Genomic DNA, 14,881 nt, shown 5'->3' on the forward strand with positions numbered 1-14,881 from the left:
TTATACTATCTAGTACTGGTGCCCCTTTCACCTTATAGCACACTGAATGAGCCGAAATTTACATTGTAGCACACTGAATAAGCCGAAATTCACATTATAGCACACCGAATGAGCCGAAATTCACATTGTAGCACACCGAATGAGCCGAAATTCACATTGTAGCACACCGAATGAGCCGAAACTCACATTGTAGCACACCGAATGAGCCGAAACTCACATTGTAGCACACCGAATGAGCCGAAACTCACATTGTAGCACACCGAATGAGCCGAAACTCACATTGTAGCACACCGAATGAGCCGAAACTCACATTGTAGCACACCGAATGAGCCGAAACTCACATTGTAGCACACCGAATGAGCCGAAACTCACATTGTAGCACACCGAATGAGCCGAAACTCACATTGTAGCACACCGAATGAGCCGAAACTCACATTGTAGCACACCGAATGAGCCGAAACTCACATTGTAGCACACCGAATGAGCCGAAATTCACATTGTAGCACACTGAATGATCCGAAATTGTGACAGCAGGGACAGCCAGAGTGACGACAGGGAGAGAGAGAGTGACGACAGGGAGAGAGAGAGTGACGACAGGGAGAGAGAGTGACGACAGGGAGAGAGAGTGACGACAGGGAGAGAGAGTGACGACAGGGAGAGAGAGTGACGACAGGGAGAGAGAGTGACGACAGGGAGAGAGAGTGACGACAGTGACGACAGGTAGAGAGAGTGACGACAGGGAGAGAGAGTGATGACAGTGACGACAGGGAGAGAGAGTGACGACAGGGAGAGAGAGTGACGACAGGGAGAGAGAGTGACGACAGGGAGAGAGAGTGACGACAGGGAGAGAGAGTGACGACAGGGAGAGAGAGTGACGACAGGGAGAGAGAGTGACGACAGGGAGAGAGAGTGACGACAGGGAGAGAGAGTGACGACAGGGAGAGAGAGTGACGACAGTGACGACAGGGAGAGAGAGTGACGACAGGGAGAGAGAGTGACGACAGGGAGAGACGACAGTGACTACAGGGAGAGACGACAGTGACGACAGGGAGAGACGACAGTGACGACAGGGAGAGACGACAGTGACGACAGGGAGAGACGACAGTGACGACAGGGAGAGACGACAGTGACGACAGGGAGAGACGACAGTGACGACAGGGAGAGACGACAGTGACGACAGGGAGAGACGACAGTGACGACAGGGAGAGACGAGAGTGACGACAGGGAGAGAGAGTGACGACAGGGAGAGAGAGTGACGACAGGGAGAGACAACAGTGAGAGACGACAGGGAGAGAGTGATGACAGTGACGACAGGGAGAGAGAGTGACGACAGGGAGAGACGACAGGGAGAGACGACAGGGAGAGAGAGTGACGACAGGGAGAGAGAGTGACGACAGGGAGAGAGAGTGACGACAGGGAGAGAGAGTGACGACAGGGAGAGAGAGTGACAGCAGGGGAACATTACCTCATTTGTTGCTGGTGGCTGGCAGCGGTGAGCGGTGGGCTGCTGGAGGCGGCGGGTGGCTGGCGGCGGACGGCTGGTGGCGAGCGGCTGGCAGTGAGCGGCTGTGAGCTAATACAGTGCTCTACACAGCCGCCGGCCGCCACGCAGGGACTCCACAATATGCAGCAGGATGGCCACTTCCCTCGCCTCCTGCTGCACTTTCAGGTCCGCATTTCCGGGTCAGTGGAAGTGGCGGTATACCATAACGCTGTATACCGCCCCACTTTGACCAATGCACACACACACACTTACATATACAGTATATGTATATTTTATATATCCTATAGTTTGTCTTAAATATATATACACAGCATATTTTATAGATAGATATACATATCTATATATATATATAGATATCTATATGTATCTGCAATTACCATTGCCTCAGTATGTTACATGATGTCTGATATCTCACCTCAGTATGGAGGATGTCAGACGTTCTACTGCAACCTTCACGGAGCTACAGCTAGGGGATATTGGCGGCAGTGCTGCTACACTGCTTTTATTGGCCTGGGCTATTGATTCTTGAATGTGGACGGGAGTCCGGGTGCGGAAGTGGCGGGGCGTCACCTTCTAATGTCACATGCTGTGACCTCACCCGCCGCGGAGGAGGCGCCACTGAGACACGCTGTGTCATGCAGGGAAGGCTGAGAAAGCCTCACTTTATCGGTCAGTGGCGCTGTTAAATTCGCCAGCGCGGCTGCAGGAGGGGGGTCTCGGGTGTTAAGGGCGGAGGGCGCACGAGGTGGGGCCTGCCTAGGAGGCTGCAGTAGCAGGAAATTGTATTTCCTGTCTACTGAAGCACGGAGATCTGCGATGCAGTGGGCCTATTTTAGAAGGTGGGCCTGGAGCTGCAGCTCCATCAGCCCCATTGTTAATCCGGCCCTGACCGTTACCAATTGTAGTCCACGTGGATCGTAAAGTATGAAAAAGTTAAAACAATTTAACAAATTGTGAAAAACTCATGTTGACCTTTTGTCACGTCGAACTAGAACATGTCGACCTAGAAACCCTATTGACCTAATGCATGTCGACCAATAATGGTTGACCTAATGACTGTTGACTTAAGTGTGGTCGACCTAGAGACTGGATACCGGAATAAGGATGCAACATGGACAGTTTCCAAAACAGTGACCAATGGTAGCTATGACAGAAACGGACCATGGGGGTCATTCCGAGTTGATCGCTAGCTGCATCTGTTAGCAGCACAGTGATCAGGCTAAAAAACGGTAGTTCTGCGCATGAGTTTGTGGCGCAATGCGCACGCGCATCGTACGGGCACAACGAACTATGTCGTTTCACACAGGGTCTAGCGACACATTTCAGTCGCACTGCTGGCCGCAGAGTGATTGACATGAAGTGGACGTTTCTGGGTGTCAACTGACCGTTTTCAGAGAGTGTTTGGAAAAACGCTGGCGTGCCAGGGAAAACACAGGCGTGGCTGGGCGAACGCAGAGCGTGCTTGTGACATCAAAACAGGAACTGAACAGTCTGAAGTGATCGCAAGCGCCGAGTAGGTTTTGAGCTACTCTAAAACTGCACAAAAAAACTTTTTAGCCGCTGGGCGATACAACCGTTCGCACTTCTGCTAAGCTAAAATACACTCCCAGTGGGAGGCGGCATAGCGTTTGCACGGCTGCTAAAAACTGCTAGCGAGTGAACAACTCGGAATGACCACCATGAACACAGATTTGATGCAGTTTTGGACCATCTGCTATAACTGCACGGATCCTGTCACAGCCTTTACCGTAGGGATCATCTGACAGGAATCAGGGTGCTTTCCTCCTCAGAGTATTGCAGAGCAGGGAATCGCACCAAGGACGAGCACTTACCTCACTCTGCTCCACAATTCCCCCCAGTAACTGCCCCCACTGGGAATAGTTTTGCTCTTTTTGAGCAATTGCTGTGAGGATCCCGTGGTATAAGGGGAATTACAGACTTATCAGCTAAAGCAGCGGTGGCCAACCAGTGGCTCTTGAGCCGCATGCGGCTCTTTCGTAATTCAGATGCGGCTCCTGACACTTGAGGTCAGGTGACCGCAAAAGATCCAGAAACCACTGTGCTCCAGCCAGGCACGCAGTGCCAGCGTCACTAAGTGGACTGAGGGAGCCGGATACTAGGTGAGAACCCACTGGCAAGCAAAGGGGGACTACAGCTACCTCAGCATGGACCACCTCAGGTTTGGAGCAGGGGCTACTGGACACGTGAAGGGCTACTACAGTGGCATGGGGGCCTGGAGTGACACATGGAGGAACTGAAGGGTATTATGTTAATCTTGCTTTTAAATGTATTTTATTTGGCTCTGGCTTTTTTAATGTATTTTATGTGGATTTGTCCCTTTCTATGTATTTTATTCTGGATCTGGCTTTTTCAATGTATTTTATAACAGGCGTGGCCTAGCGGGCACAAGACCACGCCCCATTTTTGCAACACGTGCCTTTGGCGTGCACATGATGTCGGCTCTTTGGTATGCCCAAAGATTTTTCTTGGCTCTTTGTCGCTGACTGATTGGCCACCCCTGAGCTAAAGCATTATAACCCATCTAGAGCATGCAAATATTGGTTTAGTCAGACGTAGCAGACCGTGGCCCAGATTTATCAAGCCTTGGCGAGTGATAAAGTGCACGGTGATAAAGTACCAACCAATCAGCTCCTACATGTCATTTTTCAAACACAGCCTGTCACGTGGCAGCTAGGAGCTGATTGGTTGGTACTTTATTACCGTGCTATTATCACTCTCCAAGGCTTGATAAATCCTGGCCTTGTCTGCTGCAAGAAAGTGTCACCACGGATTCACCTTTACCTGTCGCGGTATTCTGCATTTTAATACAATTTTGATGGAAAGTTCCGAGTCACTGAATTTATAGAGTTTCCCTAGAATCAGCCATTTTGTCTGTTGAGCCATAATTTACCTCAACCCAAGTGACGTCCGCTGACCTGCGTGAATTGATGGGCCGGCTTCTCATGGACACTGACTTATTCAGAGCTGGACCAGGATCTTGCTTCCCGTAGCCAGAGCTGCGTCCATCTCCTCACACGCCGGGGGCCGCCCAGCACAGAGCAAGACCGCCCAGCATGTGTGTGGCGCCACCTGCGATGCACCCGCTATTTCATTGTGAAGGCATCGATGTAAGGTCTGGATTTTTTCTCTCGGAGCAGCTGCGCAGCTGTCCTGAAAACATTCATGAAAATGCCCGCGTTTTCCGGACCATTTCCTACAAAATGCTGCGTCGACGCTCCCCCCTTCCTCCCGACGGCCTTCACTCTCAATCACCTGGATGCGGTCGCAAGGTAAAGGGTCGCACACGTGCACTGCGGCTGCCGGTGCCAGACTCTCTGCATGCAGCCTCTGCGTACAGACGAGCGCATGCCAGAAAACACTCCAGGCCTTTCCGCAGTTTTTCTTTTATGCTGCAAATCCGGTTTACAAACTGCACATTCCCAGCAGGATTATGGGAGGACAATGATTGTTTCGCTAAGAACATTGACGATTTATAAATAGGTACTTAAGCCGCGGCCAATACAGCAATCTCCCCGGCTAATGTACTGCTCCTAATGCACCACCGCTGACGCTGCACTTCTGCACGGCCCTCAGGTCCTGTCCTCTGGCGTTTATGGTGATGACGTCACAAGGCGGATGGTTATGGCTGTAAGACTGGGTCTCTCAGTCATTATCCCAAATAAACCCAACAGACTGCACTCCCACCCCAGCCTCGGATGTCCCCATGGGTTCTGCATGGGTAGAGACTGAAGAGGAGAAGTATCAGAGTTTGGAGAGAGATAAAGTATCAGTCAGCTTCTGCCATGTTACAGGCTGTGTTTAAAAAAAATGGCCGTTACATACTGATTGGTTGGTACTTTATCTCTCTCTCCAAGCTTTGATAAATCTTAGCAAATCAATGATAAAATGACACGGTGGCTGGAGCCATGGAGTGACGTCAGGTGCCTTTTACTTCCTTGCGCACTCTCCAGCTTCAGCGCAGGATCCCAGGAGACCTGTACATCTGTGCTAAGGATGATCCACTAGCGACGCGTTTCTCTTCTTCATTCTCCACACGGAGAAGGTTTGATAAATCTGTCCCTAAATTGATAATACGCAGCAGAGCCACGAGGTGACGTGTTGGAGGGATACCTCCTTTCTTGACTCATCACAAACACTTTTGGAAAGGGGAGTGGTTTGCATCAATGTGGGCGGGGTTACTCGGATTGGGTGCATAGAAAGGGGGTTTCTTGTCCGGATCAGAGATTGATTTATTCTACAACTTCAAATCTCTGAATTACGGTGTCTAGTGGATTCCAGAGACGCCCGGAACCGACTGACTGTAAGGGGGGAAAACACTATGGGGCAGATGGAGCAAACCTTAGAGAAAGATAAAGTGGAGAGAGATAAAGTACCAGCCAATCAGCCAGGGGCGTCACTGCCACTTATGACACCCAATGTGGGTGTCCACATGGGGTGTGGCCTCGCTGGAGGGATGTGCTTAACAGAGGGCGTGGCCTCACGCCCCAAACCCCCATTTTCTGCATTCCAGGGGTACGGGAGATGAGAGCTCCCCCGGGGAATGATACTACTGCAGTGCCGCCTGCTACAAGGTGACAGGAGCCAGGTGCTGCATGTAATGCTACACTGCAGCACCAGGCTCCTATCACTAAGCTGGAGCTGGCATTTCGGGGTCACCCCTCAGTGGGTGACACCCGGGTGTGACCCGCATCCCCCCGTTATGATGCCACTGCAATCAGCTCATGTCATTTTTCAAACACAGCCTGGAACACGGCAGTTAGGAGATGTTTGGCTGGTACTTTATCTCTCTCCAAAGTTATGAATCTCCCCAATCATCAGTTTTAGAATCTGGATGCTTAGGCGTCAGATCCTGAGCGTTGGGATGCCGCCGTCGGTATTCTGATTGCCGGCGTCCCATACGTCGGGATACCGGTACCATCCCCTCATACACGTATGCCAATACCGCCAGGATCTGATTCTGATGGGGTTGGTACTGCTTAGCCGCCGCACCACAAATATTCTAACGCTGCAGGAGGGGTCTGTAGGAAATAGACGCCTACCGTCGGCATCTGCGATCCAAGTGCTGCGTCTTCGTATCACCATCGCGATCATCGGTCATGATGGTTGCAGCCCTCGGTCAGTCTGCATAAGCTGAATCTTACTCAGACTTTCCGCCAGAACCCCTCCGATGATGCAGACCCTGAGCTCCACACGCTCCTGTTTTGTAAATCGGTCCCAGTCCCACAAATGTCGCCCCATGTCATGCTGCAGCTGAGGGTGACTGCGAGTGATCACGCAGGACCCATTCTGCCCATGCGCAGTTCCGCTAACATCGGACTTGTGCTGAAACCATCGGGTTACGTACCAATCTGAATCAAGCCCATAATCGGGAAACTAAGTAACCTGGTACAGAACAAGGGACGAGAGTATTATACTCCCATTATATAAATCACTAGTGAGGCCTCATCTTGAATACTGTGTGCAATTTTGGGCACCATATTACAAAAAGGATATCCTGGAGCTAGAAAAGGTTCAGAGGCGGGCGACCAAACTAATCAAGGGCATGGAGACGCTGGAATACGAGGAAAGGCTTGCAAGGCTAGGCATGTTTACATTGGAAAAGAGGAGACTAAGAGGGGACATGATCAACATCTACAAATATATAAGGGGTCAACACGCAAAGCTCGGGAGGGACCTGTTTTCTATAAGATCAGCACAGAGGACACGTGGTCACTCGCTTAGGTTAGAGGAGAGGAGATTCCGCACAATACGGCGTAAAGGCTTTTTCACAGTAAGGACAATACGTATTTGGAATTCCCTGCCTGAGGGAGTAGTAACAGCGGACTCAGTCATCACCTTTAAGAATGGGTTAGATAAATTCCTATTGGATAAAGATATTCAGGGTTATGGTGCGTAGGCATGCATTATAGTTAATATAACTAGTCCTAACATAAAAATAACTAGTCCTATAATTAGACTACATAGGAGACCACAAATAGGTTGAACTCGATGGACAATTGTCTTTTTTCAACCTTAGTTACTATGTTAAGCTAAAAAAAATTATGTTAAGAACGGCTGTTTGTCCCACCTACGCGTCTTATGTTAATCCAGGTGTCTCACACACACATATACATATATATATATATATATATATATATATATATATATATATATATATATATATATATATATATATATATATATATATATATATATCTCACACACACACACTGACTCTCTGCTAGTTACACATCATTATATCACCATAGTAACTATACTGTAATTACCCATTATAGTCCTAGTCACCAGGGATAGCTAGGGCCACAGCTTTAACAACTTTTTCTGTAAGGAGCCATTAACCCTAATACTCAGGAAAGTACCTCATTGTAGTAATTACTACTTAATTTCTAAAACTCTTCTTTAGTTATTGTAGTTGCAGCATGATACATGTGACTCTACAGAGCAAGCAACTGACGGCTAATTATGCAACATGATTCACTTAATTAAGGAAGAAAAAAGAAAGAAAGGGTAATTGCTTGGACTCTGATTTAATTGCTATAATTGGTTTATTTGTGCAGGTCGCTGATGTTGCAGAGTGGCCAGCGATATAGATCCATATTCTAAATGATTGTGCAGCTATGGTGTAATATATTATTTCACATTACTGTGGTCTGGTTGTAACTTCATTTACTAATGGCTTTCAGGTGCCCAGGCCAGAGCAATTTACAAAGTGCAGCAACAGAGGGAGAGAGAGTCTGCGGGGCATTAAATGCATATCTGCAGCATAGGAGAGAGAGAGAGGGAGAGGTGCACAGCTGCAAATATTACCCCTGATGTGTCAGTTCTGCAGCATAGGAGGGAGAGGTGCACAGCTGCAATTATTACCCCTGATGTGTCAGTTGTGCAGCATAGGAGGGAGAGAGGGAGAGGTGCACAGCTGCAATTATTACCCCTGATGTGTCAGTTCTGCAGCATAGGAGGGAGAGAGGGAGAGGTGCACAGCTGCAATTATTACCCCTGATGTGTCAGTTCTGCAGCATAGGAGGGAGGGAGAGGTGCACAGCTGTCATTATTACCCCTGATGTGTTAGTTCTGCAGCATAGGAGGGAGAGGTGCACAGCTGTCATTATTACCCCTGATGTGTCAGTTCTGCAGCATAGGAGGGAGAGGTGCACAGCTGTCATTATTACCACTGATGTGTCAGTTCTGCAGCATAGGAGGGAGAGGTGCACAGCTGTCATTATTACCCCTGATGTGTCAGTTCTGCAGCATAGGAGGGAGAGGTGCACAGCTGTCATTATTACCCCTGATGTGTCAGTTCTGCAGCATAGGAGGGAGAGGTGCACAGCGGTCATTATTACCCCTGATGTGTCAGTTCTGCAGCATAGGAGGGAGAGGTGCACAGCTGTCATTATTACCCCTGATGTGTCAGTTCTGCAGCATAGGAGGGAGAGGTGCACAGCTGTCATTATTACCCCTGATGTGTCAGTTCTGCAGCATAGGAGGGAGAGAGGGAGAGGTGCACAGCTGTCATTATTACCCCTGATGTGTCAGTTCTGCAGCATAGGAGGGAGAGAGGGAGAGGTGCACAGCTGTCATTATTATTACCCCTGATGTGTCAGTTCTGCAGCATAGGAGGGAGAGGTGCACAGCTGTCATTATTACCCCTGATGTGTCAGTTCTGCAGCATAGGAGGGAGAGAGGGAGAGGTGCACAGCTGTCATTATTACCCCTGATGTGTTAGTTCTGCAGCATAGGAGGGAGAGGTGCACAGCTGTCATTATTACCACTGATGTGTCAGTTCTGCAGCATAGGAGGGAGAGGTGCACAGCTGTCATTATTACCCCTGATGTGTCAGTTCTGCAGCATAGGAGGGAGAGAGGGAGAGGTGCACAGCTGTCATTATTACCCCTGATGTGTTAGTTCTGCAGCATAGGAGGGAGAGGTGCACAGCTGTCATTATTACCACTGATGTGTCAGTTCTGCAGCATAGGAGGGAGAGGTGCACAGCTGTCATTATTACCCCTGATGTGTCAGTTCTGCAGCATAGGAGGGAGAGGTGCACAGCTGTCATTATTACCCCTGATGTGTCAGTTCTGCAGCATAGGAGGGAGAGGTGCACAGCTGTCATTATTACCCCTGATGTGTCAGTTCTGCAGCAAAGGAGGGAGAGGTGCACAGCTGTCATTATTACCCCTGATGTGCCAGTTCTGCAGCATAGGAGGGAGAGAGGGAGAGGTGCACAGCTGTCATTATTACCCCTGATGTGCCAGTTCTGCAGCATAGGAGGGAGAGGTGCACACCTGTCATTATTACCCCTGATGTGTCAGTTCTGCAGAACAGTCTCTGCGCTCAGTGTAGGACACGTGCGTGTCAGATATAATGATGCAGCCACTATAACCCCCTCATTCCCTGCATGGGGCTGGGCCTCCCTTCCTGGGATCAGTCAGTTCTAACATAACGTTACATAGGAACATAAATAATAAAGTGATCTGTATGTATATGGCCACATCATGCAGAACTGTTACAGAACCCTAGTGGGGAGAGAGACAGGCCCAGCTGTTGTGGAACTACAAGTATCAGCAATTCCTTTGACACATCAGGCTGTGACTTGCAGTTCCACAACAGTTGCAAATGCAGAGAGAGAGAGAGAGAGAGAGAGAGAGAGAGAGAGAGAGAGAGAGAGAGAGAGAGGCACTGATAGAGACATACACTCACTGGAGAGAGGCACTGATAGAGACATACACTCACTGGAGAGAGGCACTGATAGAGACATACACTCACTGGAGAGAGGCACTGATAGAGACATACACTCACTGGAGAGAGGCACTGATAGAGACATACACTCACTGGAGAGAGGCACTGATAGAGACATACACTCACTGGAGAGAGGCACTGATAGAGACATACACTCACTGGAGAGAGGCACTGATAGAGACATACACTCACTGGAGAGAGGCACTGATAGAGACATACACTCACTGGAGAGAGGCACTGATAGAGACATACACTCACTGGAGAGAGGCACTGATAGAGACATACACTCACTGGAGAGAGGCACTGATAGAGACATACACTCACTGGAGAGAGGCACTGATAGAGACATACACTCACTGGAGAGAGGCACTGATAGAGACATACACTCACTGGAGAGAGGCACTGATAGAGACATACACTCACTGGAGAGAGGCACTGATAGAGACATACACTCACTGGAGAGAGGCACTGATAGAGACATACACTCACTGGAGAGAGGCACTGATAGAGACATACACTCACTGGAGAGAGGCACTGATAGAGACATACACTCACTGGAGAGAGGCACTGATAGAGACATACACTCACTGGAGAGAGGCACTGATAGAGACATACACTCACTGGAGAGAGGCACTGATAGAGACATACACTCACTGGAGAGAGGCACTGATAGAGACATACACTCACTGGAGAGAGGCACTGATAGAGACATACACTCACTGGAGAGAGGCACTGATAGAGACATACACTCACTGGAGAGAGGCACTGATAGAGACATACACTCACTGGAGAGAGGCACTGATAGAGACATACACTCACTGGAGAGAGGCACTGATAGAGACATACACTCACTGGAGAGAGGCACTGATAGAGACATACACTCACTGGAGAGAGGCACTGATAGAGACATACACTCACTGGAGAGAGGCACTGATAGAGACATACACTCAATGGAGACACTGATAGGGACATACACTCACTGGAGACACTGATAGGGACATACACTCACTGGAGAGAGGCACTGATAGGGACATACACTCAATGGAGACACTGATAGGGACATACACTCACTGGAGACACTGATAGGGACATACACTCACTGGAGAGAGGCACTGATAGGGACATACACTCAATGGAGACACTGATAGGGACATACACTCACTGGAGACACTGATAGGGACATACACTCACTGGAGAGAGGCACTGATAGAGACATACACTCACTGGAGAGAGGCACTGATAGAGACATACACTCACTGGAGAGAGGCACTGATAGGGACATACACTCAATGGAGACACTGATAGGGACATACACTCAATGGAGACACTGATAGGGACATACACTCACTGGAGAGAGGCACTGATAGGGACATACACTCACTGGAGAGAGGCACTGATAGGGACATACACTCACTGGAGAGAGGCACTGATAGAGACATACACTCACTGGAGAGAGGCACTGATAGAGACATACACTCACTGGAGAGAGGCACTGATAGAGACATACACTCACTGGAGAGAGGCACTGATAGAGACATACACTCAATGGAGACACTGATAGGGACATACACTCACTGGAGACACTGATAGGGACATACACTCACTGGAGAGAGGCACTGATAGGGACATACACTCAATGGAGACACTGATAGGGACATACACTCACTGGAGACACTGATAGGGACATACACTCACTGGAGAGAGGCACTGATAGGGACATACACTCACTGGAGAGAGGCACTGATAGAGACATACACTCACTGGAGAGAGGCACTGATAGAGACATACACTCACTGGAGAGAGGCACTGATAGAGACATACACTCACTGGAGAGAGGCACTGATAGAGACATACACTCACTGGAGAGAGGCACTGATAGAGACATACACTCACTGGAGAGAGGCACTGATAGGGACATACACTCAATGGAGACACTGATAGGGACATACACTCAATGGAGAGAGGCACTGATAGGGACATACACTCACTGGAGAGAGGCACTGATAGAGACATACACTCACTGGAGAGAGGCACTGATAGAGACATACACTCAATGGAGACACTGATAGGGACATACACTCAATGGAGACACTGATAGGGACATACACTCACTGGAGAGAGGCACTGATAGGGGCATACACTCACTGGAGAGAGGCACTGATAGAGACATACACTCACTGGAGAGAGGCACTGATAGAGACATACACTCAATGGAGACACTGATAGGGACATACACTCAATGGAGACACTGATAGGGACATACACTCAATGGAGACACTGATAGGGACATACACTCAATGGAGACACTGATAGGGACATACACTCACTGGAGAGAGGCACTGATAGGGGCATACACTCAATGGAGACACTGATAGGGACATACACTCAATGGAGACACTGATAGGGACATACACTCACTGGAGAGAGGCACTGATAGGGGCATACACTCACTGGAGAGAGGCACTGATAGAGACATACACTCACTGGAGAGAGGCACTGATAGAGACATACACTCACTGGAGAGAGGCACTGATAGAGACATACACTCACTGGAGAGAGGCACTGATAGAGACATACACTCACTGGAGAGAGGCACTGATAGAGACATACACTCAATGGAGACACTGATAGGGACATACACTCACTGGAGACACTGATAGGGACATACACTCACTGGAGAGAGGCACTGATAGAGACATACACTCACTGGAGAGAGGCACTGATAGAGACATACACTCACTGGAGAGAGGCACTGATAGAGACATACACTCACTGGAGAGAGGCACTGATAGAGACATACACTCACTGGAGAGAGGCACTGATAGGGACATACACTCAATGGAGACACTGATAGGGACATACACTCAATGGAGACACTGATAGGGACATACACTCAATGGAGAGAGGCACTGATAGGGACATACACTCACTGGAGAGAGGCACTGATAGAGACATACACTCACTGGAGAGAGGCACTGATAGAGACATACACTCACTGGAGAGAGGCACTGATAGAGACACACACTCACTGGAGAGAGGCACTGATAGAGACACACACTCACTGGAGAGAGGCACTGATAGAGACATACACTCACTGGAGAGAGGCACTGATAGAGACATACACTCACTGGAGAGAGGCACTGATAGAGACATACACTCACTGGAGAGAGGCACTGATAGAGACATACACTCACTGGAGAGAGGCACTGATAGAGACATACACTCACTGGAGAGAGGCACTGATAGAGACATACACTCACTGGAGAGAGGCACTGATAGAGACATACACTCAATGGAGACACTGATAGGGACATACACTCAATGGAGACACTGATAGGGACATACACTCAATGGAGACACTGATAGGGACATACACTCACTGGAGAGAGGCACTGATAGGGACATACACTCACTGGAGAGAGGCACTGATAGAGACATACACTCACTGGAGAGAGGCACTGATAGAGACATACACTCAATGGAGACACTGATAGGGACATACACTCAATGGAGACACTGATAGGGACATACACTCAATGGAGACACTGATAGGGACATACACTCACTGGAGAGAGGCACTGATAGGGACATACACTCACTGGAGAGAGGCACTGATAGAGACATACACTCACTGGAGAGAGGCACTGATAGAGACATACACTCACTGGAGAGAGGCACTGATAGAGACATACACTCACTGGAGAGAGGCACTGATAGAGACACACACTCACTGGAGAGAGGCACTGATAGAGACACACACTCACTGGAGAGAGGCACTGATAGAGACATACACTCACTGGAGAGAGGCACTGATAGAGACATACACTCACTGGAGAGAGGCACTGATAGACACACACACACACACACACACACACACACACACACACACACACACACACACACACACAGTGACTTACCGTCGGTCTCTTCCACACCACCCCCTGGGCTTTGGAGGAGTTCTGCCCCAGCTCGTCGAACCCCAGCGAGGAGTGTATGGCCGGGAATGAGACGTCCTTGAACAGGGTCCCGGCTTGGAGGCACTCCGCTCTCAGTGCCTCATAGTCCTGGTTGAGGTACTTCAGAGCCTTCTCATTGGTGCCATAGCCGGAGGCCAGAGCCCGGTCACGGGCCAGCCTGGCAGACGCTCCGATCATGCCGCAGCCGGGGGGGATGATGCGGGTACAGCGCCGGCTCTGTGTGATACAATGTATCAGGCGGCGGCTCTGTGTGGTCTGTAATCCCAGTGATACAATGTATCAGGCTGCTGCTGCTGCTGGGTACCGGCCCCTCCCGCAGGGTGTGCCCCATCTGCAGGCAGCGCCCTCACCCTGCCCACCCCACAGGCCTGCAGCATGGCAGGGAGATGGGACATTCCTCCCAGGTGACAGTGCACTCCCTGCGGCTGCCCTCACACATATGATATCCATGTTTCTAATGCTCGGGATACAGTCATTTTTTAAAGCATATATAAAACTCTGACAGAGTTTTACCTACTTGCCTACCTGACCCTCTCCATGAGGGAGAAAACGCTCTGTTCCTGGACTTTCCTGGTAATGTATGATTGCCCTCACCTGTGGTGAAACACCTTTCTTATCAATTACCTAGCTCATCACAGGTGAT

The 14,881-nt window shown here is 49.4% G+C and overlaps 1 protein-coding gene across 1 annotated transcript in view; it reads right to left on the bottom strand.

Annotated features, from left to right (window-relative positions):
• Positions 1-14,582, bottom strand: part of LOC134910694 (calpain-2 catalytic subunit-like) — a 65,939-nt gene extending 51,357 nt beyond the window's left edge. Inside the window, exon 1 of the mRNA XM_063919017.1 lies at positions 14,179-14,582. Coding sequence (XP_063775087.1) covers positions 14,179-14,415 — 237 coding nt within the window. The 5' untranslated portion in view covers positions 14,416-14,582. The remainder of the gene's footprint in view (positions 1-14,178) is intronic.
• Between the last annotated feature and the right edge of the window lie 299 nt (positions 14,583-14,881).

The sequence above is a fragment of the Pseudophryne corroboree genome, chromosome 4 (genome assembly GCF_028390025.1).
Source record: "Pseudophryne corroboree isolate aPseCor3 chromosome 4, aPseCor3.hap2, whole genome shotgun sequence".
NCBI classification, from domain to species: Eukaryota; Metazoa; Chordata; class Amphibia; order Anura; family Myobatrachidae; genus Pseudophryne; species Pseudophryne corroboree.